Source organism: Spea bombifrons, chromosome 1 (genome assembly GCF_027358695.1).
Source record: "Spea bombifrons isolate aSpeBom1 chromosome 1, aSpeBom1.2.pri, whole genome shotgun sequence".
In the NCBI taxonomy this organism is placed as follows: Eukaryota; Metazoa; Chordata; class Amphibia; order Anura; family Pelobatidae; genus Spea; species Spea bombifrons.
Window position 1 is genome coordinate 44195788 of NC_071087.1, and position 26795 is coordinate 44222582.

General features: G+C 39.0%; 1 protein-coding gene across 1 annotated transcript; it reads right to left on the reverse strand.

The window, feature by feature from the left end:
* Window positions 1-784: 784 nt before the first annotated feature.
* UGT8 (UDP glycosyltransferase 8) lies at window positions 785-26795 on the reverse strand. Its single transcript, XM_053461441.1, has 6 exons — window positions 26410-26795; window positions 9325-10148; window positions 3584-3726; window positions 2772-2848; window positions 2012-2231; window positions 785-1396 (listed from the first exon to the last, which is right to left on the reverse strand). The coding sequence occupies exons 2-6, from the start codon at window positions 10144-10146 to the stop codon at window positions 1045-1047; spliced, it is 1614 nt and encodes a 537-aa protein (XP_053317416.1). The 5' UTR covers window positions 10147-10148; window positions 26410-26795; the 3' UTR covers window positions 785-1044.

Genomic DNA, 26795 nt, shown 5'->3' on the forward strand with positions numbered 1-26795 from the left:
CATATTACTATTAATAAAGAAATTAGCCTGATTTGGCAAATATTTGGGATACAGTTATATATATATATGATACACAGATGTATTTATATGCATATACCACACTTATGCATACATACACATCATTACATATACATCAAAATGTGCAACAATATATATTAAGTTGTATATACAGTCTATTTTTAATATACAATTATATAATTATAATTGTATTGGAATATGTAGAACCATATGTGTCTGAATGAAGTTAACATGAACAACAAAACAATTAAAAACTTGCATGTCTGTTACGGTGAAGGAGTGTTTAGGACTTTTAATTGAGATTATATTGTGGGCATGGTTTAACTTTAAGAATAATTATAAAATGTATATGTTGTAGAGCAACTCAAATAAATCACCTGTGTTATCTGCAGTATTGTAGGTAACAAATCATATCAACAAACTGATGTGATATTATGTGGCTTTTAATCCTGCAGTGTAAATCTGAAAAACAAATCCCTGAACTTTCTATATCATTCTCTCAAAAGAGATAGGTATTCTGTACACATAATTATGACGCGAGGGAGGAATAAAAACTCAATGAAACACAGACAGGTAGAGAGTCAAATGGAACAATATGCAAGGCAAAGAGAGGCATTTGGAAGTCACACCAAAAAGTAACCACACACACACAGCTTAGTACACCGAAAAGTAATTAACAGCCCAGTTTAACGAGATTCTGATGTCATTGACACCGCTACATCCTGAAACAAAATGTTGTGATGTCATTAAACAGGTGACATCAGTATTCTTTTTTGTCTTGATACATCAACTCCCCCATGCCAAAATAGCACAAATGGTATATTGTAAGTTGCTCTAAAACACATAACATATACTATCAGGTGGAACTTCTCCTTTTATGAGTTATAATAACTTGAGTAGGGCATTGTTTAAGATGAAAATTAATGTTAAGGCCTTCAAAATAAATATTTGTAGCAGTGCAACTGATAAGAAAATAGTTATATCTTACATTCTAATCCATTGACTAAAAAAAATACATAATTTTGTTCATTTCACCTTCTTTTCGTGTTTGATGTGCCCGTTTTTCTTGTGTTTGCCATTTGCTAATCCATTGTGGTAAAATCCATTATGGGTGCTGTGCTCTGTGCTTGTAACCTTTCTCTGCATATAGCTAACTAATCTGGAAAAGACATACCATGCTAAAGTAAAGACTAGAACAGTAAGTAAAACCACGTCCACTAAGAAGTATTGATAAAACGAAATTTCATAAGTAGCAGCTCGCAGATGTTTAGCCCCATTGTGGCGAAGGACGTAATTGATCCAGTACACAGATCTGCTCACTGGGTGGTCTGGTTGATCTTTGTGAATGTTAGACAGCTTCAAAGCTTGTTGTCGGTAACTGGGAACAAAAATAAATAAATAAATGCATAGTGACTTTCAAAATAAATTTAAAATTGGGTAAAATTAACTGTGGTTGCCTATGATTTGGGTTAATGCCTCTCAAGGTGCTCATGGTTGCCATTGTACTGTTTGAAATTTTATTTTGATCTTGTGGAACCAATAACAAAAACCTTAAAACAACTCTGATTAGTAAGGTTATATCACCAAATGCCCTGATAAAAGATCAGCAAAACAGGCACTGTGAGAAGTTGCTTTGTTTCAAACTTTTACTGAATTTGCTCTTACTTTGGTTCTCACAGAATGATAATGACTTGAGAATAAGTATGAGACCAGACTATGACATAGCTTTGCAAAACGTTCAGTTTTAAAATTTAAAGTTCTACTTGTTTGCCTCTCCAACTCATCTTACCAACTACCTGACCTCACACAGGCACAATTTAGATCCTACATATCTACACCAAAGACCATAACCCCTTTTATCCTCTTTGTAAGATCCCCTAACCACTGATGAACATTATATTTGACTGTATGTGGACAAGAACCATGCAAACATATTTGTCAGAGGAACTCTGGAAGAAATTATTCACTTATATAGTAAGTATCTATGCTTTACCTTTCATTATTGATAACATATGTAAGTGAGCTGTATAGATCTTCTTCTGTCATCTTCTTCCACTCCAGAAGAATTCCCATCCCTTTCGCCTGTACACGTGTCATGGTATCATAATGGTCACCAAAAAGTGGAATCCCTACAACAGGCACTCCATGGTACATGGCTTCATAAATACCATTCAAACCACCATGACTAAGAAATGTCTTGATCTTGGGGTTACCTAGAAATAATAAGAGATAGGTGTTATGTAAAAAAAAAAGAACACACAAGTTTAGGAGTTGTGAGGTACACACCAATGGTTTTTTGAATAAGACCTTGGTATGTCTTGGTATGTTTTGTGTGTCCCTCACTCTCAGTCTTTGAAATTGGCCCTAAGCTTCCGTTAATAACATATGTACCTTTTTAAAACAATTATTGAGCATATCCAATGTGTTTGTTAACATACCACAGGTTCATATTTTGTGCAAAACTGCGTTTTATATTTATAAAGGGGGCCCGTCCACACCAGAGAGCCTCGGGGTTTCATGTGGCACTCCTGCCTTAGTTAGCCTTCAAAATCCATCTGAATTTGGCAGCCCACTCTGATGCTGCAACACAAGGTTCCCAAGGGAACCTTGGGAACCTTACCAATTTCATGAGTGTACCCAAAAACAGGGACCCAGAGGGACGGTTATTAGGGACCCCTGAAGTGACAGCTTCCTCTTTTTACCAGCATTAAAAGCAGCCTTGGCAGTGAGAATGAACCTCCAAGTTTTCTTACCAAGTAAATCATTTTGCGGCAGCCATTCTACAAGTTTTGTGTTGTTGCCTAGATTTCTTGGCTTGGTCCCAGAAAACCTAAAACAAATATGAAAACAATACTGAACTTGGCAATAACAAGCAAAATGAGGGGCATTCCAGTATGTAATCATCAAAGCCCTGTAATATAAAGGTTTAATAGTGGCAAAACAGAAAGAGAACTGTGTAGTAATCTGAATCACAGAAGTGACATGCCATAAATTAACACAGTAAGAACTACATGTACATCCAGGCCATGGCTGGCCGTTAGGCACAAAGGGCTAATGCCTACCGGGCCACCAGGTCAGTGTTTATAGCGAAGCAACAGTGTATCATAAAGGGCAGTGAAGAGGAGTATTCCAAGTAAGTACATTGACTGCAGTTTTGGAGCTCCCCCCTCAGTCTGTGAACTAGATCATAACCCTTAAACATTGGAGGCTAGTGAGAGATGCCTCCCTGCTGCCTTTTTAGTAAATGCCACAGTCAAAGAAGTCTATACAGAAATGAGGAAAGCAAACAAAAGATTGGAATGAGATGATGCACTAAATTAAGTTGGTATTAACGGTTCAGAAATTATAAAAATTAGGCTAGGATGATAAATGGAATTAATTCCGGTGCTAAGTTTATATAGGGTACACTATCCATATACACACACATAGTATATGTAATTATGATTATTTTAACAAAACTGACACCACCCAATACACAAAATATATAGGGCATTTCATGTTTACAGTAATGAGATATACTCTGTCCGATATATAGATATATTCTCAAAGCTTTTTGTTTACTTACCTCCAAATAACTTTTTGAGGTAATTTTGCAAGCGCACCAGCTAGCTTAAGAGCGATATCTTCTGATAAGAATTTCACTCCAGCTCCAAAAGAGACCAGAACAAAGCCATTTTCATCCACACTATCCACCCACGTTTGAAGGTCCTTACACAAAAGAAGTATTTCATTATTATCAGTATTATTATTATTATTGGAATAGTACCAATATAAACAGATATAAACAATAATAATTATGTGCATTTGGCATCATTTCTCATTTAGCCTACAGACAGTTTGGAAACAAAGTAGTTGTTCACATAGTAGTGATATATAGACCCATGGACAATCAGAGGAGCTTGATCATCTGCTAGCTGAAGAAATAGCTAAGATGTTAATGAAAGTTTTGATGACTTTGATCTCCCTGACGAACACTGGACAAATCAAAATCAACAGCGTGGTCATCTAGAAGTAGAGACATCCTAAAGTCTTTACAGGGATTGTGTCACATGCAATTGTAGAGAATCCAACAAGGAAGAAGGCTGTGGTGGATTTGGTATTTACAAATGGAGAGTTGGGCTCCAGTGATTATTAATCAGTGCCGTTTAATATAAAGACAGAGGATGAGCTGCGCCACACCAAAACTAAGGTTTTAGATTTTACAAAGACTGATTTTTCTAAAACGGAAAGATATGTAAGTGAGTCTGTGTTAACCTGGACATCTTTAAATGGAGTCCAAGGGTAATTAAAATATATTCTGCTAAAAACAGTAGAATAGTGCATTAAACATATTAGTAGGAATAAAAGAAAAATGAAACAATTGTGGTACAACTGTTAAGGAAGAAGAAGGTAGCATTTTATATATATAAATAGATTGCGAATAAGGAAGCTGGGCTTAAGGAGGCAACATGCATTATTAGATGTGCCAAAGTAGACACAGAGGAGGAAGTTGCCATGTGATAAAACCTTTTTAGACATATTTGTGAAAGGAGAAAAAGTAAACAATGAATACTTAGATTTAAGTCAAATGAATGGAGCTATTTCAATGACGATAAAGATCTAGCCAACTACCTAATAAAATCATTCTATTATGTTTTTACAGAGGTAATGGGGTAGGGACCTTAGTTAGAAAGGAGAAACGGGAAAATGTGTAAAGCATGTGTGTTAAGAGCAAGAAGTTCTTCTTGAACTCACCAAAGTTAAAACAGACAAATCCATGGGACCAGATGGGATATAACCAAAGTTTTAAAAAGAGATCTGGAATGCCCTCATTAAAAATGTTGGCAGGTGTATTTAACTCACTATTGAAAGGAGTACCAGTAGTACCACTTCATAAAAAAGGTAGCAGGGGGAACCGGGCCAACTACAGACCAGTAACTCTTACATCAGTAGTCTACACGCTGCCCGGACTATGCACCGGGGACTCAGAAGCTCGGGTAAGTTTGGAGGAGGGAGGGGGAGGGAGTATTAAATGGGGGGCATAAGGCATTTCTGGAGGCAGAGTGCTCTGTGAAATGCCCTTTAACCCTCTTAATGCCACTCTGCCTCCAGAAATGCATTTTAACCCTCTATACACCACTCTGCCTCCTGAAATGCCTTATAGCTCCCTATATCCCACCCTGCCCCATAATATGCCCTTTAACCCCCTAAATGCCAGAGTGGCATATAGGGGTATAAGGCAATTCTGGAAGCAGAGTGGCACATAGGGGGTCAAAAGGCATATCATGGGGCACAGTGGCATTTAGAGGGTTAAAAGGCATATCATGGGGCACAGTGGCATATAGGGGGTATAAGGCATTTCTGGGGCAGAGTGGCTAGCCAGGGGGCAGATGTGCATAACTGGGGGGACAGGTTGAAAAATAAAAAAGGAAATAAAAACAAAATATTTTTTCTCAATCATAGCTTTTATTAAAAAAAAATTGTTCACATAGTTAACATGAATTAACATTTACTGGTAAAACTTTTTTCCTATAGGGTCGTCTTATATTCGGGCTTTTTCTTTTTTTTCATAAATTAATATTCAAATTTTGGGGGGTCGTCTTATAATCAAGGTTGTCTTATAATTGAGCAAATACAGTCATTTGTCCACCTCTGCTTGAACTAATCATCACATAGGTCACTTTAACAAATGTTTATGTTTTTAGAACTATGTAAAAGAAGCTTGATCTTGCCGTCACAAGCTTCAAGATGCTCTTTTCAGGTACCGGCATCTCCCTATATAAATATTCTATTAGCCTCCCTTCCCAATTGCATGACTACAAGTGAGGACAAGAATGGACTGTTTTATCGCACTGTGCGGTCTTTGTTCCATTAGTTATTCAGTACAGCCTTCAATATCTTAATGTACAGCTGCAGTGACAGTGCAAGGGCCCAGCTGGTGCTAACCAGCAGAGAGAAACACTACAAATGACAGATCCCAATGGCATAAATGAAACCAAATCACAAATCTACACGCACAAATCTTATAGAACTTGATGCATTTTAACATTTATTCAAAATACAGATTTAACACGCACACATATACAGTACAACAGTATCTGTTCCACATAGAAAAAGCACACTCTCTATTACTTTTATTTATTGATTTATATAGCATCATCATATTCCACAGTGCTATACTATGGTTAAACAGGACACAAAAAGCAGTATGTAACAATCTGACTTAAAGAAACAAGAGGTAGGGAGCTTGCAAGCTAACAATCTAGAGGGCGTTAGGTTGTATTACACAAGAGGTAAAAGTGTCGCTGTTAGGGATGGATCAGTCACACTAGAATAGGTATTGCAGGAGAGGGACTAGTGAAGGTGAGATAAAGGAAGAAGGGCTTTAAGAAGTGGTGTCTTTAAAGAAGTGGATTTTTTTGATAAACCAAAGGCAGAGGAAAGATGGATAGGCTGGGGAAGGGCAGTCCAGAGGATAGGGGCAGCACCTGAGTAATTGTGCAAGCCTGAAAGAGAACTAGAAATCAGAGCAGAGGACAATGGAGATCATCTCATAAGTGGAGAGACTGGGAATGAGTGTGTTGTGAGATGAGTAAGTAGGTGGAAGTAGGAGAACAGCTATAAAGAGCTTTAAAAGTAAGAGTTAGGATTTTGAAATGAATTATTAAGTTCACAGGTAGCAAGCAAAGAGACTGATAGGGGAGCAATGTTGGTAAAACAAGGGGTGAGGAAGTTAAGTCTGGCAGCAGACATCATGGTTGATTGTAGAAGGGCAAGACAGGTATGAGGGAGGCCAGGTAAGACATGGTTACAGTATTAAAGGTAGGAGATAATGTTAGGATGAGTGAAGGCAATGTTTTTAAGATGAAGACGGTGATTTTTGGAATCAGACTAGATGTGGGGCAGGAGAAGGGAAGATGATTGAACCATTGACTTTGAGGGAAACTGTTAAAAGGAATGTTAGTATCTGGAGAGATTAAGTTTTAGGAATCATGCAGACATACAGTTAGGGACAAAGGCAAGGAAGTTAGTTACATGATCTAAGAGTGAAGGAGTGAGATCAGGAGAGCATAGGTAGATTTGAGCATCATAAGGATATAGGTAGTATTGAAAGCTGATGGTTAGGAATAGTTTGGTGAGGTAGTGTAAAGTGAGAACAGAAGGAGTCCTAGATCTGAGGGTTGGTGTAGACCAACTGAGAGGGAAAATGGAGGGGAAGTGTTATAGAGAAGGGGACGCTGAGAGTACCATCAGAAAGGTAGGATGTGAACCAAGAGAGAGCAGTGTCACTAGGGCCAGGATTGTGAAAAGTTTTAAGGATAAGAGGGTAGTCTACAGTGTAGGGCGGAAACAACTAATAGACTACATCAATAATAATTGATAATGAAAAACGGTATCCATTAGTTGGTTGTTCAATTAGTTGGTCTGAGGAGAGCATGCACTATTGTTTAACTTACTTAAAACAGATGCTACTTCAAAGCTGAGTGGAGAAGACATGCCAGACTGCAGGCAGCTGTGAGGTATGCATTAACTCCCTGCCAGGCTTCAGTCTGATCTGGTTCCCAGTTCCCATCATACTCCCCCAGTCCCTAATAAACCCCCTCCCTGCCTTCGGTTTAATCCGGTCCCTGGTCCCCTCATTTAATTATTTTAAATGAGTTAAAAAATTGCGTTTTTTTTTCGGCCAGTTAATTGATTATGAAAATAATAGTTAGTTGCAGCCCTACCACAGTATCAAAGGCAGCAGGAAAGTCCAGTTAGATGTAATCCAGTTAGCATAGAGTAGTGGCACTTGGATTTTGCAGTGAGTAGGCCATTAGTAACATTAGTAAAATTGAAGAGGGTCAATAAAGAGTTAGAGTCAAGATTGTGTATTTATCGCATTATTATAAATATATAATTCTATATAATAATTCTATAAAATAATATTTTAGAATAGTATATAATCACTAACTGTAATATGATATTTGGGTTTGGATGTGCCGTAATTCCTAGCCACTACAATCCTGGCATGTAATTCCAGTTGACTACTGACTAAAGCACTAAACCTTTAGAACACAAATGCCAAAGGCATATTTTACAAATGGGAACATGATTTTCAGATTGGAAAATACTATTGTTGCAATAATTCCCAAGCATTCCACAAAGACTTTAGCTGAGCCTATGATGGGACTGCCACTAATCAATTGCAGGAGAGTCTGTAGCAAGTGCTGATTGTCAGTATGTAAAATCCATACACTGAATTACTGTAATTGCACCATGAAGAATTTAAAGAAGTCCACTTTTATAGATGTGGGAATACCTCTATTAAATAAACAATAAAGTAGTGAAACCATAATGCAAAATCATAGTCCTATGAATGGGTCAGGGTCAAGAACCAGAACGGGCTTTCAGATGAGCCGGAGTCAGCGGTGTCAGGGTACAATAGACAGGAATCAGGAGCCACATTAAGTCACACGAAGCCAGGTCATACACAGGAAAATCTGGAACATGGCAGCCAGAACAAAACACAAGGACAATGGAATCCTGCAGGCTGCAGGCTTATATAGGCAAGAGCAAGGTGGAGTTACAAAGAACCACCAACAGCACCCAGTGAAAAGGCATAGAGCTCACAACACTAGAGAAAACTCATGACAAAGTCCATGACAAAAGGTTTAATGTGTGATATTGGCATACCTGGGAACTTCTTAGCTCCAGCTACCCAGAGCCTATCTTTGTGTTCATGTAAGGAATAATTTAACAGCATAGTATACTGTATATTTTATGTACTGGCAGCAGCTTTGCTTACGAAGAAGTCGTAGAAGCTGCAATGGATGCTGCAACAGCATAGACCACTGATTTTTATCTCTTCTTGGGCCAGTCAAGGGAGGCTAGAGGATCTTTCCAAACCATGATCCCCACATCCCCTGGGCAAAAGTAAAGCAACTGCTTAGGACAGCAACCAAAAATCAGCACTGTCCTGCAAAAATTGGACACTTGAAAGTTGTTCCAATATATATTTTTTAAATACAAAATAAAGGATTATGTGTTTACATTTCCCGCTGAATTTCAGTATCAAGCATCATGTTATTCAATAATTGAAGTTGTACAATACTGTACACATGTAACAAAGTTAAACATGTAAGCACACCTTATAAAGGCATGATTTTACCTCTGGACAGTAGTCCAAAATCTTTACAGGATGGCAGCCCTGTGTGCAAACTACATTTATGCTTTACTCGTGAGTTGGTAATCACTAAAAACAAAATCAATCAGTCTAAATCAATACTTAACATTCCAACTTTAGAGGAATCATGGAAAGAATAAGTATTTATTCTGAAGCCTTACCTGAGGTAATGGACTTGCTGGCTTGGTGAGGATACCTCCAACGTAGACAACATTAGGTAGTGTAGGTCTTGGAAACTCTAGAGCTACATCTGTGCAGAGCATCCATAGTGAAGATCCTTGGACTAAATCGTACATGGTCCTTGTTGGCAAAATGTTGTGCTTATACATTATCCGTTCATATTTTGGTAAGACTAGAAAGCTTACTCCAAATCGCGACACAAGATAAACAACAGTATTTTGAATCTTATCCAACAAGTTCATGCGGTCTGTGAGAAGTGAATTAAACTCAGGGACGTAGGCTAAGGGAGCAGGGGCACCCACTTCAGCTGGATACCAAAGGCCGGTAGAAAAAACTGCATATTTAACATCTAAAATGTTGGCTATGACAAACCCACACATCTCATTTGGATCAACTAACACCAAGTCATAATGTTCCTGTTTCAGACGTTGTATTAGATCGCGGTTGCCTACCATGATGTCACAGTTTTGTGAATAGTGATCAAGAATGTCAAACAGTTCCAATGCTGTGAGCCTCCCAGAGAATATATTTTGCATTTTGGACTGTAGAAAATTATCCGATGAGGTACTGTTAAAAAGTCCCGGGTAACGCTGACATTGATAATCACTTGATGTGGGAACAACCCTTCCTTCAGAAACAAGGAAAACTGTTTGGTGACCTTGTTCGTGTAAAGCTGATGCCAATGTTTTGAAAATGTATAGGTGGCTTTCAAACATTATTGGCGGCACAACAAGAATTTTGGCAGCCTTAGTAACTCCAACATTGATCCATAACAAAATAATAACTGTTGTAAACGGTTTCATGGCTGTCGAGAGAGAAAAAAAGTACTTAAATATAAGTCCTGGCAACAAATAAAGAAATACATAAAATATATATTATACAAGTGTATATCACATCATCATGCTATACATATACATATATATATATATATATATATATATATATATATATATATATATATATATATATATATATATATATACAGTATCTCACGAAAGTGAGTACACCCCTCACATTTTTGTAAATATTTTATTATATCTTTTTATGTGACAACACTGAAGAAATGACACTCTGCTACAATGTAAAGTAGTGAGTGTACAGCCTGTATAACAGTGTAAATTTGCTGTCCCCTCAAAATAACTCAACACACAGCCATCAATGTCTTAACATTGGCAACATAATTAAATACACCCCTCAAATTGGGCCACCCACCACCATGCTTGACTGTAGGCAAGACACACTTTTCGTTGTACTCCTTACCTGGTTGCCACCACACACACTTGACACCATCTCAGCCAAATACGTTTATCTTGGTCTCATCAGACCACAGGACATGTTCCAGTAATCCATGTCCTTACGCTGCTTGTCTTCAGCAAACTGTATGCAGGTTTTCTTGTGCGTCATCTTTAGAAGAGGCTTCCTTCTGGGACGACAGCCATGCAGACCAATTTGATGCAGTGTGCTGCATTTGGTTTGAGCACTGACAGACTGCCCCCCCCTTCAACCTCTGCAGCAATGCTGGCAGCACTCATACATCTATTTCCCAAAGACAACCTCTGGATATGACGCTGAGCACGTGCACTCAACTTCTTTGGTCTACCATGGCGAGGCCTGTTCTGAGTGGAACCTGTCCTGTGAAACCGCTGTATGGTCTTGCCCACCGTGCTGCAGCTCTGTTTCAGGGTCTTGGCAATCTTCTTATAGCCTAGGCCAACTTTATGTAGAACATTAATTCTTTTTTTAGATCCTCAGAGAGTTATTTGCCATGATGTGCCATGTTGAACTTCCAGTGACCAGTATGAGAGAGTGTGAGAGAGATAACACCAAATTTAACACACCTGCTCCCCATTAACACCTGAGACCTTGTAACACTAATGAGTCACATGACACTGGGGAGGGAAAATGGGCAATTGGCCCAATTTTGACATTTCCACTTAGGGGTGTGCTCACTTTTGTTGCCAAGGTTTAGACATTAATGGCTGTGTGTTGATTTATTTTGAAGGGACAGAAAATTTACACTGTTATACAGGTTGTGCACTCACTACTTTACATTGCAACAGAGTGTATTTCTTCAGTGTTGTCACATGAAAAGATTTAAGATAATGTTTACAAAAATGTGAGGGGTGTACTCACTTTTATATATATATATATACGTATAAACATAAATTTGAAAGAAGCTGGCATTCACCTTAATAATCGTTAATCGGTGTAAGAATAAGTAATAAAAAATGTGTATAAATCAGGGCAAGATGTTTTTCATACCCTAAAGACTGGAGGATTTTCTTTTCTATAGTTGATGTACCCTCACAAATTATATATTCTTTTAAAATCATGAGAATACACAAAACATTATTATTATTATTATTTTAAAATTACAATTACACAGAATCAGTCGGTAGGGAGTCAGCAAATATCCTAAAGAGCTCCCTGACACATTTATTTGTGGCTGTACCGGTACGTTCATGGGAGAGTGAAGGGGTAAAAGATCATCTGTCATCTCCATAGTCCTATATTTTACAGTTCAGCCCTGATTGGTTCAGGAATCCTTTGTAAGGGCACTGAACGGAAAAAATGTCAGGACAAGTCAGAACTGAAACAACGTTAAAGCAGTGATTGTGTCATGAATACAAAGCATATATAATCTTACTGTGGAATATTCCACCTTTTGAATAAATATGAAAATGCAGTTACCAGTGAGATCAAAAACATAAAAAATAAGAGAAAGCGTGCAGTATCGCTGTTACTTAGAGCTGATATTAATGGGTAGGGGGAAATAATTTGTGTCTACAGTGACAAACATTTGAAATATGCCAGGTATTTCAGCACCAAAGAATGTTTGGCTGTTTGAATAACCTTCTGAAAAGTTAAGTGATTAAACGTAAGAGGTTTTAAAAAATTCTTGCATAAACTATTCAAATTCACAATTTTTCCTTTTAGGAACCAGAAATTCCATGACGCTACTTACCCTTTTGTCATTGGTAAATCTCCATACCTTATAACATTTGAAATGACCAAAAAAGGACATTTATAGTTTAGGGGGCATTATTATAGGACAGGGCTTACTTGGAACTTTTTATGTGTATTTATGAAGGATTCATATTATGTTATTTTGTAATTGAGTAAATCATTCAGGAGGCAAATTAAGTACTTTATTCAAACAAGTAATTTTATAAACATATTTGGTGCCGTTTCTATATACATTACTGTTACATTTAGCGTTGTAGAACCCACCAAACAGTCTGTGCTCCAAGAAAAGTGGAGCATTAGGATTAGAAAGGAGAAACGGAGAGAGCCCACTACCTGAATATTAATGGAATTCAATCCAATCAAGACTGAGGGTTACCCTCCCTTAAAATCCCAGAGTTTCAAAAAGGAGTTGGCCTTACCGTAACACATAGGATTCTTTACTTTTTCTAAACATATCATTAGGCAGCATAAGCTAGGGACTTAATTTTGTGATGCATTAGGGATTTTTAGGCAAACAGCAGTCATAAGAATAGGTCCCTGTGCATGAACAATAAACAGCAAGACATTGTTTCTGATTGCATATTACTGTAATAGTATGCATGAAGTAACATGAAGTAAGAAGTTATCTATCCAGATTTCCCAACTGCAATATATACATAAAGCATAAATGTGAATAGAATGAACTAAAACATCTGCACATCAAGCAAGACCAAACTAAAAATAGATTTTCCAGAGTTGCTCCAAATTCAACATTCTATAGTGGGGCAAATGTATGATGGTATTTAAAGGGTAACATACATAACATGTCTAAACTTGTGTGGCAACATCTTTGAATGACTAGATTTAAAAATCTCAGCCACACCCATTACCAACCGGTATATCAAATAAAGAACAGAACTTTGCCAAAGACGAATGTTGGCAGTAGATTAACCTGATTGCAAAACTGAAGTGACTTGGAAAGATGGCAACCCACGATGATGATCAACCTTCTCCCTTGCTAGAGTTACCCTATGTTAAACTTTAGTGCTGTTATTGTGAAGTGGAAACATCTAAGGTCAACGATATCCCAGCCACAGAGAAGTACGACATAAAGCACACACAAAGGCACCACCAAATGTTGATGTGCATTAGTTTATGTATGTATGGCAAAATCTTGTGGCTGAAGGTCAATTAAGTCACTTTTATGGATCGTAACTACGGTCCTCTAGGACATTAGGGCTCAGGAACAGTGAGCATAACAGATATCCCCAAAAAAGCCTACCTCCAAGTTGGAGCCCTCACTCGCTACATGTTGCTGGCCCAGACTGACCAGCCCAACTATTCATTAACTTTCCCGCAAGAGCCAGCTAAGCCAGGCTCTGGAAACCTCCCCCAGGCAGCTCTCTAAATACTCCACCCTAGGGACCCGTACACACAATTTACACTTCATGCATGCATAAAATCTGCACAAAATATCTTCCTAGGGCTGTTCAGTGTGACATATGTTACAGACAGATTAAGTAGTATAACTGATTGTTTAGCTATTTTAACATTAGGCATGGGTTAAAGAAAATGAGTAGTCATGTGAAGCTACCACACAAAACTGATCGAGGAAGATAAAATAAAAACATTGGTCAGCATTAGTATTGTCATATAACTTGTTTTGGTAAAGTTCTCCTGTAATGAAAATGAAAGCCAGTTTATTCAGGTTCTTGAGTAATAACTCAATGATGCCATCAAGGTGTACCTCTGCTATTTTTACAATACCTCCAAAGCATTTTTAAGGATTTTTTTCAAACCCACTTATCTCGTCTGACTGGTTAATCTATGAACTGCTGCTGCCACGCTCTTAACCATTAATTTAAATAATTTGCCATTTGGCTTTATACCATCTGCAAAAAGACATATCTTACCATTAAAACCTTCTATAATATTACTAATACAAATATTACCCCACTAGTAACAATATCTGCCTCTGAATAACCTTCTGTCACTCAAAAACTGCCTTATCCATTCAACTATTTTAACATCCTACACTGACCCATTTACACTATGGAAGCTGTGCCAACTCAGCACAGCCCAGATGCACCTTAATGCACAGCACCCATTTTTAAGGTAAACAGATCCCTGATCAAATGCCAAATCTAGGAAGGCTGTATCTACTGCTCCTCCCTTTGAGTACTATATTAGTTATCTAGTACAAAAAATATGTTAGTTTGGCAAGATTTCCCTACATTAAGCAAAAGCTATTTAAAACCATTTACAGATATTTAACAATCTTTTCCTTTAGCATGGTTTCCATTCATTTCCCAACTCATGACATAAGGCTTACTGGTCTTGTGTCTTAAGCAAAGTCTTCTCTGCTACCTTTTTTGTGAAGTGATACCACAATTGCCAACTTCCAATCTTCTGAAATTACTCCTGTCAATAGTGGTTAAATAAGTCTGCTAATGGACGCTTCAAAGCTGTTTTAACCCCTTCAGTCCCAGGGGTTTTTGGTATCTTACATCCCAGAGGTGTTTTTTTTGCCATTTTTACCATGTGTGGGTTTCATTAAGATGCTTTGTTGTCCATGTTTGATGTACGCACACAAACTACACATCCTTTTTTTCGAACAAATATAGCTTTCACTTGAAACCATACAAACATGAAAAAAAATAATTGAGAGTGCTAGTATGTAAAAAAAACATAGGGTGTATACAGTCACTACAGACATACGCAACGTATTTTTTATGTTCTAGAGGGCCACATCTATCCTTTACATAGTACCCCATAGGGTAGTAATTTTAATAGTTATGGCTTAATGGGTTTGGGGCCAATGAACAAGGGGGGTATGCTTTTTACGTGTACGAAAATGTGATGCAAGTTGTTTTTTTAATGATTATCTTTACTATACTATACTTTTTTGTTTTCATTTTTGCACTGATATCAGGGCAGTATGGATAGAGATCCCTGTAGGGACCTCTCAAATATTATGCCAGTGATGTCTCAATGATATCACATAGCTCAATTTATTGTTTATTTAAAAAACATTATTTTTTAAAAAATGAATTTTTTTTTTTTATACTTTTTCCACGTGTGGGTCTAGGGAGAAACTTTATTTCTCACTCACTCTCTTCCCTGCTATCTCCCTGCACTGATCAGACTGATCAGCAAGCAAGTCTCCATAGACTTGCATTGGGAATTGCAATGTGTGTGATCGGCCAGCAGGGGCAGACCCTGCAGGGGATATTGTGTCCTCCGCTAACCTTCTGGTTCACGTCATCAGACAGTCCACAGGGGAGTCTAGCACTGTAGGTTGTACAATTCACATTCACTTGTTATTGGGCCGGCAAACACACTGAGCGTGACCCATGTCCCATCATGTCCTTTTCATTTTTTTTGTTTCACAGACCTAGCCTATGGCTGGTGTGTAACATATTTATATCATTTTTATATCACCAGCAATTGACATTCATATTTCTTTCTCACGTTTCTAGCATTTATATATCGCTTTTCTACCAGTGAGTCTCAATACATGTGATTTGATTTTGATATGGATACACTTTTATTTTCACTTATAATTCTGCAATAGAATTGAGCTGGGTCTTGAAGAATTATTTTTTCTGGAAAGGTTGCAGGCTGTGCCCTTTGGTGACCGCTTCCCCTTAAAGACTTCAGTGGTTCCCTTCTACCTTAATTTGCTGAGCATAAAAGTAAGAGTGTGTGTAGGGGGTAGTATGTTAAAGTATGCCTGCAAAGAAGGTAGTCCCGCTTTTCCACACTGAAATGTTAGGAGGTACACCATCCTTTCTTACTGTGCCCATTCCCAAAAGGAGAATGCACCGGGGCATGCACTCTCAATGCAGCAATGTGTACTATTAACCAAGCTCTGTTGTGTGCCTGTCACCTGTCCCAGGTGAAAAACAAGCATCATTTCAAAGCAGAGATCAGTGAAGCTAGTTTCCTTATAAGAAATAGCTTCCTTAAAAATCATTCATGAATGAAAATTGAGCAACAGTTTCTGTTAAGAGTTGGGAAAGGTTCTGCACCAATTGTTACACCTACCACTAAGCAAAACCTAAAACACTCTTTTTTTCAGACACGTGCAGTTGCATTGAATGTACAAAACCAAACCTCATAGGTATCCTGAAAGAATAGTTTGGACGCTTAAAATATTGAGTTTAACGATGTATGCACTTATATTTCATGTTTATATGTATTCTGCATTATGTTAAAGAGTGTCCATATTTAGAATGGACTTTCCTTCTTTGTGACCCATATTTCTTTAAATGTTTTTCCTGCTCATTTTTCTAGAACCACAAAAGGTCAGCCCTAAAAGTCACATTAATAAAAAAAACAGAAATATGTGTTTATACATAAGTGTAATTAAAGTACATCATTGTTCAAAATGTTTTAATTACAAAACAATGTCAAATACAACACTATATCAAAAAATATGTCAAGGTAAGGCCCTGGGCCACAATCATACATCTGACTATACATCCTAAGGCAAATGTGTCCTCTTAGTTACTACAAAAGTGTTTAAGTGTTTCAACAGCAGTGTAGGTGCATGCATTTCAGCAACCATATGCAATGAAAGTCCTATCCTCAGCACATAAGTAATACTGGCAGGTTAGGTGATCATCCTACAGGAGAAGTGATCTTGCCAATACAGCAATACATAGACAGAGCCAGGCCCGGACTGGGACAAAAAATAGGCCTGGGCATTTAAGCCTGAGCAGCCCATATTTATTTATTTATTTATTGTTAAAGCCCACCCGTACCATCTTTGCATTTAATCATTCACACAAATCATTAACACATTCATTAATGCAGTCTCACAAATCATTCAAGCAATTCATCCTTACATGAATTCATTAATTGTCATACGCATTCACACAATTCATCCACACATTTATTCATTCTCATACACATTCACACTACCCCCTCTCTTCATCTTATCTGCCTCTTCTCACTATGTTCCCCCTTTTCACTATGTACCCCCTTCCCCACTTCTCAATATGTACCCCCTCTCACTATCTATCCCCTCTCCCCATTTCTCACTATCTAACCCCCCTCTGCCCCTTCTCACTGCACCCCCCTCCCTCACCCTACTTACCTTGTTTCCAGAGCAAGCAGCAACTGCGACCGCGCCTGTGCCAGGGCAGGATTGACTTAGGGGCTGATGGAGCTGCAGCTCCAGGCCCCCACCTTAAAATAGGTCCAGTCAGGACTGGACTGACTGGTCCTATATGGCCGCACTAACGCAGAGCCCCTTAAGCCCGCCACAACTACCCCCTCCTAACTATCTACCCTCTCCCTCTTTGAAGTTCACTTACCTTTCAGGAGTCCTGTGGTGGGGGTGCAAGGCCTCTGCCTCCCAGCTCTGCCACTGTATGGAACAGTATAGAGTGATGGGAGTTATGATGTACTTTTAGAGCATAATTAGATCATGAAAAAGACATTGGAAATGGTACAGCATAACACCCATCACTCTCACACACTTACCAATCCACACGTATACCAATCCACACGTATACCAATCCACACATATATACCAATCCACATATATACCAATCCACACATATATACCAATCCACACACATACACTAATCCACACATATATACCAATCCACACATATACCAATCCACACATATGCCAATCCACACACATACCAATCCACACATATACACTAATCCACACATATATACCAATCCACACATATACCAATCCACACATATATACCAATCCACATATATACCAATCCACACATATATACCAATCCACACGTATACCAATCCACACGTATACCAATCCACACGTATACCAATCCACACATATATACACCAATCCACACACATATACCAATCCACACACATATACCAATCCACACATATATACTAATCCACACATATATACCAATCCTCACATATATACCAATCCACACATATATACCAATCCTCACATATATACCAATCCACACATATATACCAATCCACACATATATACCAATCCACACATATATACCAATCCTCACATATATACCAATCCACACATATATACCAATCCACACATATATACCAATCCACACATATATACTAATCCACACATATATACCAATCCACACATATATACCAATCCACACATATATACCAATCCACACATATATACCAATCCACTCTCACTGAATGTTTTCCTACCTTTCCTCTTTTCTCCTTACAGCTCCTTTTCCTCCTCTTCGCTCCTCTTCTTCAGTTCTTCTGTCTTCTCTGTCTTCTTCCGGGTCAGAGGGCACGGACAGCTTCAGTGTTGTGCGCCGGGATCTGACAACAAACCCCGGCGCACAGCAGCTGTTGCCGCGCAGATCACAAGGGAGCGGTATCGGAGGTCTTTAACAGACCTCCGGCTCCCTTGAGTGATTTTAAGCCGGGTTGAACCCGGCTTAAAATCACTCAAGGGAACCGGAGGTCTGTTAAAGACCTCCGATACCGCTCCCTTGCGAGCCTACTCCTCCAGCGGCGGACATTACTGTCCGTCTCTGGAGGGGTGCTGGGTGGCGCAAGTTGGCGCCCGGTGCGGACCGCCCCCCGTTGCGCCCCCTGCTCTAAGAGGCCGGGAAGCCCCCACCAGGGCCGGCCTTAGGGGTCTGCGGCCGCACAGGGTTTAAATTAAAACATCGGGGGTTTTTTTTTCAACTTTATTTAACATCCTCCATTGTTAAATAAAGTTAAAAAAAACTTTATTTAACATGGAGGATGTTAAATAAAGTTAAAAAAAACCCCGATGTTTTAATTTAAACCCTGTGCGGCTGCAGACTCGTAAGGCCGGCCTTGGTGGGGACTTCCCGGCCCCTTAGAGTGGCGGACCCGGTCGCAGTTGCGGCGGGCTTAAGGGGCAGGTGCCCCTTATGCCCTGCGTTAATGCGGCCGTAGGTAGGGTAGGGGCCTGGAGCTGCAGCTCCATCAGCCCCTAAGTCAATGCGGCCCTGCCGTGGCCCGCCCCACCGGGCAAATGCCCGGTGTGCCCGATGGCCAGTCCGGGCCTGGACAAAGCTGTGGATAGACGGGCTACTGGGCTTCAGTCTGAAACTCCTAAGTGAAATATTACTTCCTCGGGGCTCCTTGTTAGTGTCTCCAATCTCATGGACAAGGGAGCAGTGTTTGGTCATACTCGCTCACTTCCACCGAGGTGCACATAACATACTGGTTGCAGCCAAAGCCACGTTCCTGACTCCTATAAGGAAAAGTAGAGGGAGAACTACGCTATGCTAACAAGCCTTGTAATACAGGCCCATATTGTTGGTGTCGATCATTTCTACTGATGTATCCTGTTGATGTAGTTAAACATGTAGTTGTTGTGGTGATTAAACCGAATATAAAAATATCTCAGAAAGGTTCGTCTACTTTAACAGGTATTTAATAAGAGACACAAACACAGTAACATACAATAAATGAGTGACAGCCCAACATACAATGCAACACTTTCCAAGACTAACCTGCAACCTAAAGGTCCAACATATCCCAGCACAGCACCGATTACCCCATCCATGCAGGATGATGGGCAGAGAGAGACTGAACTAAGATTTTTCATTCAACAGGCATATTGAATCACTGTAGGTGTGTCCTCGTTAACATATCCAAATACATGTAATACAGGAAGAGTTCAACTGGCAAAAACATTGACAACAATACTTATGTCACCACACTGGTGAAATACCTGCTCGCCCAGAAAGCTGGCTATGATTTCAAGCTTAACCATCAGTGGGTTATAAAATATTATAGTTTACAGCTCAACCACAACATTGCGATCAGCCCATAGAAATATTTTATTTGAAACATCAAGTGGGATAGGTATTTGTTGGCTTGATTTAAATGCCAAGTCAGAGTTTTTTTCTTTCTGCCTCCGTTCCTATTGTCTGTTGGGTTTAAGTATTTAGCTTGACCTCCTAAATATTTGCTGAAATACACTGAAAAATGCCTGATTATGCATAGTCACTCACGTAGTCACACACTTGTAGACAGGTCACGGTAGAGTATTTAACACAATTTGAGAATAGAATTTTATTGCTGTCAAATCATATACGGTCAAACAAAAATAAATGCATCAGTTAGGAAATAAAGATCTTCAAGGCTACAAGTAGGCTATGAATTCTTGATATATCCTAAATTTAGTTACAGCAAATAATCTGATAACTCACCTGAAACTGCGAGAGGATAACCTAAAAGCTTTACAGCCTTCCATACCTGGAACCTGACACTCCTGGGTTGTCATTATAATTAGCGTTTTAGAACTTCAGGCAAAAAAAGGATACAGTACGCTGGTTGGTTTGAGATGTTGAGTCTGTCACCAACTACATTGTTTGGACAGTTTTGAGTTCATATTCTCCTATACTTGAAAACGAATCAAAAGTACAACATAAGAGCATCCAAATCCCTGAAGTGCTTATGAGAAATCTATATTTATTATGAAAACATAAGCATGCAAGGTCACTTCATACCATGGGAGCGGACTATCCTTACACACTGCTCTTATGAGCTACGTTAGATTTCCTAGAAGGAAAGGATTCTCATGACGTAAGATCTCTAACAAATGTGGCATTATTGTCACTACACATTATAATAAACCTATTTCAACTGTCATAATCATTATTTATCTGTCTGCAAGCAGGTCCTACTCTACTGAGCAGTGATTACTACAATGCGGAAAGGAAAGGCAGTATCTCCAGTGTTAATTGAACCCAGCAAAAGACCAAAATGCTAGTTTCAAAAAGATCTAAACTGACTCATGCCTTGTTCGTAACTCATTTACAAAAATCAGTGTGGATTTTGTCACAGAACGGTGGCTGCATTCCAGCAAACTATCATGTTAAAGTGAACAGAAAATGTACACTCCACCAGTGGCAGATCGGGTGCTGCAGTATGCAGCCGACGCCGGGATATTCCATGCTATGTGAGCATGAAAACGTGCACCTGCACATATCCAACTGTCGCCTTAAAGTGCCAGGGTCGCCTCATTGTAATGTATATTACACAAAAGGTAGTAATGCAAATGGACAGCTAACTGTATCTTGGCGTAACTTAGGTAGAGACTGAGAGCAGGGGTAAGGCTAGTAAAGGTGAGGCAGAAAGTTAACCGGTCAGTTAATATGGTTCTCTGCAGATGTGGATTTTGGGGATATCAAAGGTAGAGAATGGAATAGACAGATATCAGTTCATTGGATAACGTTAGATCATCAAATCATCAGATTTGTAGAGGGACTGATTAAGTATATATTTGTAGATAAGGAAGGACAGCATGCAGCTGCCATCACAATATATTATGTAGGAACTAGAGCTTGGTGGAGGTTTAATGTGAAAAAGAAAGATGTCCAACCTCAATTTGCTCCTGGCACCTCCAACCCATCTAGAAGACTAGCATTACATTAGCACAGCTGGGTACCACTGGTTCATTTGTGAACACTACTGCACTGCCAGAGGGAAAAACATCAGGATAGTGTACCACATCAGAGCCTGTTTGTCTGGAAAAGTCTATCATATACCGTATTGGCTCGAATATAGGCCACACCCGATTATAGGCCGCACCCTAAAAGTTTGGTGCTATTTTAAAGAAAATTTATTTTAAAAGAAAAAATACACAATAGTGGAATGGTAAAACATAATTCTGCCGGGGCTTCTATGACGGAGAGGCATCAGCGGAAGTGCCGGCAGCGGAGGTTGTCTACACACATCGCCGCAGCCGGTGAACGTCTGCGTGAGGCGCTTAGACAACCTCCACTGCCGGCACTTCCACTGGGGCTTCTATGGTGGAGCACCGGAAAGGTTATGTCACGCTGGTGCTCCACCATAGAAGCCCCGACGGAAGTCTACGCGCATAGTCTATGCGCATCACGCAGGCGTCCACCGGCTGCCGGAGAGTAGGATCCGAGTTCCCTGCAGAAAAAAAAACACCCGCCCAGCGCCCGGACCTGCATATCCCGGGTGTCAAGCATACAAACTGCACATACGTGCGCTAAACCCCAATTGAAGGCCGTACCCCCACTTTAAAGACTTAAAGCGGGGGAGAAAGTGCCACCTATATTTGGGCAAAAATCCATAAGTCTTTCAATGAAAGACATGTTCTTCCACAGAAAAAAAGGAGACAAATAAGGAATACTTATATTTATTAATCCAAATTACCTTTAGCTTATGCTTTTTATTTGTGAATGCTTTGGAAAAACTTAAATTTCTTTGTCTTGGAGTGGTAGGGCATTATCTAAGCATTTGTCTGACAGGAACTTCTTTTATTACTAATATAAAATAAAAAATATATTTTTAAACATATTGTGCAGTTTACTTTTTGGTGGGGGAGTTGTGCAAATTATAGGGGAATAAGTAGCATATTGCTACTTCAAAACCATGTTTTGCAGATCTGATCATCCAGGGCCCATAACTTATTTGGGATTTCTTTGACGCCAACCAATGCAATTTACCCTATCAAACGAGACATTTTTTTAAATTAGACACCTCATGGTATTTAAGATGGTGGTATTTTTGGTGTTTTTGAAAAACTGAAATGTGCACATGAAATTAATTATTTAACTAAACATTTTGACAATTTCATTATTTAATTACAAAGTAAAATCACACAAAAAAAATTCATTAGTTTTTCCTGATTACATGTTGCTGATGCACCAATAGCCCCTGAGCGACAGAAGTGAACTTTGATCATGGTGTCTTTCAAATAGATGAATGTAATCACTCCACAACACCCTTACGTGTTTTTTTTTTTTTGGTGTTGTTGAATGCCTCAATATATAGCCAGGGCTGGCCCTACAATGGAGCCGAGTGGGGCAATTGCCGCCCCAAGCGCTTTTTTTTTTTTTTTTTTGAAGCGGAGGAGAGAGAGGGGCGCCAAGTGGTTTTCGTTTACCCACTTGACGCCCCTCTCTCTCCTCTGCGAGCCCTCTAGCTCGGACTCGGTGCCGGCTTGTAATGTTGAGCGCCGGAAGTGACGTCAATTTCCGGCGCTCAGCATTACAAGCCGGCACCGTGGCAGAGCAGGGAGACTCGCCGCAGGACTGTTTAAAGGTAAGTACAAAGGAGGGGAGATAGGGTAGATAATAGGGAGGGTAGATAATGGCGTCGGTGAAGTTTAAAATGCCGCCCCCCCCCCGGCGTCGGCAGGGGGGGTGTCATTTTAAACTTCGTCTCAGGCGGCATTAAGTCTTGGTCCGGCCCTGTATATAGCCATTGCAGCAACCCCATCTGAGCAAAAAAGTAATTGTTGACTACTTTCTTTAACCCAATGAGCTGCCAGGCACGTCAATTGTTGTTAGCAGACTGTTTTGCACATGGCGTGCCAGTTGAAGTTAAGGGGCGAAAACAGCTCTAGTTCTTGTGTACAGTGGCTCGCCCAGCTGAACTCTGACTAATAAAAGTATTGGAGAATTTTTCCATGGCACTTTTTTTGTTAGGTTCTTGCCCTTCTCCTCACCCAACTTACAAACCTTGCCTAACCAAAGAAAAATAATCAGCAACTCAACAATAGGACAGATAAAATTATGGGTAAAAATAATCATTAAGACCTAGAGAAAAGGAAATTAAGCAACATTTAATGTTAATACCTCACATCGCAATGTATGCGTAAAGCATAAAGCTGCCTATAAAACACAAAAATTGTTTATTTTAATCTATAAACTGGTTTATTTAGTGTTTAGAACTGTAAAATGAAGACTTCTGGAAAGGAGACAGATTGCTTTGCTTGCTGAGTTCTTATCAAGCCTTGCCACTAACACAAGTTGCTATCACTGATCTGTATAAATATAGGCAAAATCAACAGTAAGGTACAAAGGAAACAGAGGAAGGCGTCTTAGTTAATAAAAAGGAGCCGGAAGGCTTAGTGTACAATTTCACATTCCCCTATAATTTGCAAATAAGTGTACAGTATCACAACAACATAGTGCCAGGCAACAGTGTTACACAAAAACTGCTAGAACGGAAATGTAAAATTAATTTGTCACCCTAAACAAATATGTCACAAAAGCTTACACCAAATCATTAAAAGGGCAGTCATGTCTGATTTTTTCCAGGGTTCATTGAAGCACAGTCTAAATCGATGACTTTCCATTAACTATATGAGGAACATTTCAATAAAAATACAAATTCCATAGTATGCTGTACTTGTTTGGGATTTGCAGTATGACACCTTCTCCTGGCACTCAGTAGTGGTGTATTTAGGCTGGAGGTTGACCTAGGACTGATCCAAGGAAGCCCAGAAAATAGGCTGGTTACAAGCGCAATCTCTGACTTCCCCAATCGGCCCATTGAGTAATTGGTGCAGTGGAGATTCTGATAGTCCAATAGGGCTACTGCTCCCCCACACTAGCCAGTTGCCACCCTACATCTAGTCAGCCAATGTCAGACTACATCACTGTTCCTTTAAGACAGCAAATAATGAAAACAAAATCAAAATAAAGAAAAAAGAGATTTTGCCATTATAGTTTAATATAAAATATGGGTTTTTTTATATAGATTTTATGGTTAGGGAGAACATTGTATTGCACCACATTTACAGTGTATCACTACTCTGTAAATCACATATACAGTACTTGCCTGTTAATTATCACCTATCCGTTTGAGAAATCAATGTATTAAAGGCAGCCTAATGTCCTTGGATGTATAATAAAGTACTATGTACGAAACTGTCTTCTTCCACCATGATCTCACATTTCTTGCCTCTAATTGGTTGCGTGAAGTAGCTAACTGGTGCCAGGAAAGTGTTCCCATTGAAATCAATAGGAAGACTTTACACATACGCACTTAGGTCTAAACAGATCCCTGCATGCAGCGTTCACAAGAACCAGCATCTATCTATACTGTCCAAAGGCATCAGCGCACTCACATGAAACAAATTGCAAACTCTCAATACTATAGTTTTCATTAAAAAAACACCTTCCAAGGTAACAAAATTGGAGATTAAGTCACATGATATGGCCATACAGCAATATTTACCAAGGTTGTAAAATACGTACTATCATATTTTGATATCTTGGAAAGGTGTTTTAAGTGGCCTTAATGAAAACTATAGTTCTGAGAGTTTGCAACCTGTTCGATGTGAGTGTGCTGTCCCTTTGGACTGTGTGTGTGTGTGGATATATATATATATATATATATATATATATATATATATATATATATTCACACACACACACCCAGTCCATATATAATGTTCAGGTGTACACGTGTTTGGTGAGGCAGGGTTTAGGAGATAATGAAGCACTTAGAGTAACACTGTAATAATATATATACATATATATATAGATAGATAGATATCACACTAAAAAGCATTTCTGATCCACTTGATGTTATTTTGGTTCATAAATTTGGAATGGTAATATTTATATATATATATATATATATATATATATATATATATATATATATATATATATATATATACGGTATATATATACACACACATATATGAAATAATGAAGCAGAAAGTTTTTTAGGGTGCAGCGTTATATATAGCACGTATGACTGGCAATTCTATTACAAGTGATACATCTAGTACACAGGTAGTTAAGTAGACAAGGTAGATGCTTCACACGTATCCACTTATTAAGTTGTTTCATCATTTCAAGCACTAGTTTTTCGTTTCCAAATCAATAAAAAAAAAAAATCCATTGCAGGTGAATTTTATGGTTCTTGCACATTGACCTCTCCGTTCCACTCTGCGCTTAGTAACCCCCAGTGACTTCTTAGTTAGTCATTAAACTGCGATAACGCTGCTCATGAGCGGCAAATGATGTGAGTCAATAATAATGGCACTTGTCCTATACCACACCTTGCTCTATACAGTCCCCCTGCTTTAAAAACGCATATGAGAAATATGCAATATGTGAAATAAGTATGCGAGGGCATGGCTCCTGAAAACAATGCATAGATATGACATAATAGGTTACAAGTAGTACACCTGCCTGTAACAATACCTAAAATGATGCTGCAATTAATGCCTGTAAGTCACCATCTGCAGCATAAATACAAACACTAATATAAAACAATATATGTATATATATATATATATATATATATATATATATATATATATATATATATATATATACATTATTTTAACTTGAATTCTACTCATTTCTCACCTTTTCTATACGTCCTCCTTGTAATGTATAGTTGTCTACAATAAAGTTGGAGCGTTCCAGCTACTCCATGTGCTGGTTACAGACCAAAAGGAAAGAAGGGACTTGGGAAGGTCCCCGACGCTTGAGCCGGTTCACAAGACTCTGCCGGCGCCTTTATAGCCCTGGGCTGGTGGAGGAAATTGTCGTATGGTGTATGTTGCTCTTCACTGCATGCTGTGCAGGGTGACTTGACTTTTGTCCCTAAACGTTAAACTGCCCCTAATACCTCTCCGTGTGAGCTGTCACCGTCTCTTCCTCTTGCTTCACCTTGCTGTCTGGAAAGTGACAGTGTGTGTGAGCCCTTTTTGAAGCAACTTCATGCAATTTCCCAGCGCTAACTCCTCCCA

Bases quoted from the DNA above. Each gene is read 5' to 3' on its own strand.
- UGT8 (XM_053461441.1), bottom strand. From the start codon at position 10,146: ATGAAACCGTTTACAACAGTTATTATTTTGTTATGGATCAATGTTGGA. The intron at 3,727-9,324 runs GTAAGGCTTCAG...CTTTTGTGTAAG, and splicing joins CAGCAAGTCCATTACCTCAG to GACCTTCAAACGTGGGTGGA. The intron at 1,397-2,011 runs GTAAAGCATAGA...TTTTGTTCCCAG, and splicing joins TATGTTATCAATAATGAAAG to TTACCGACAACAAGCTTTGA.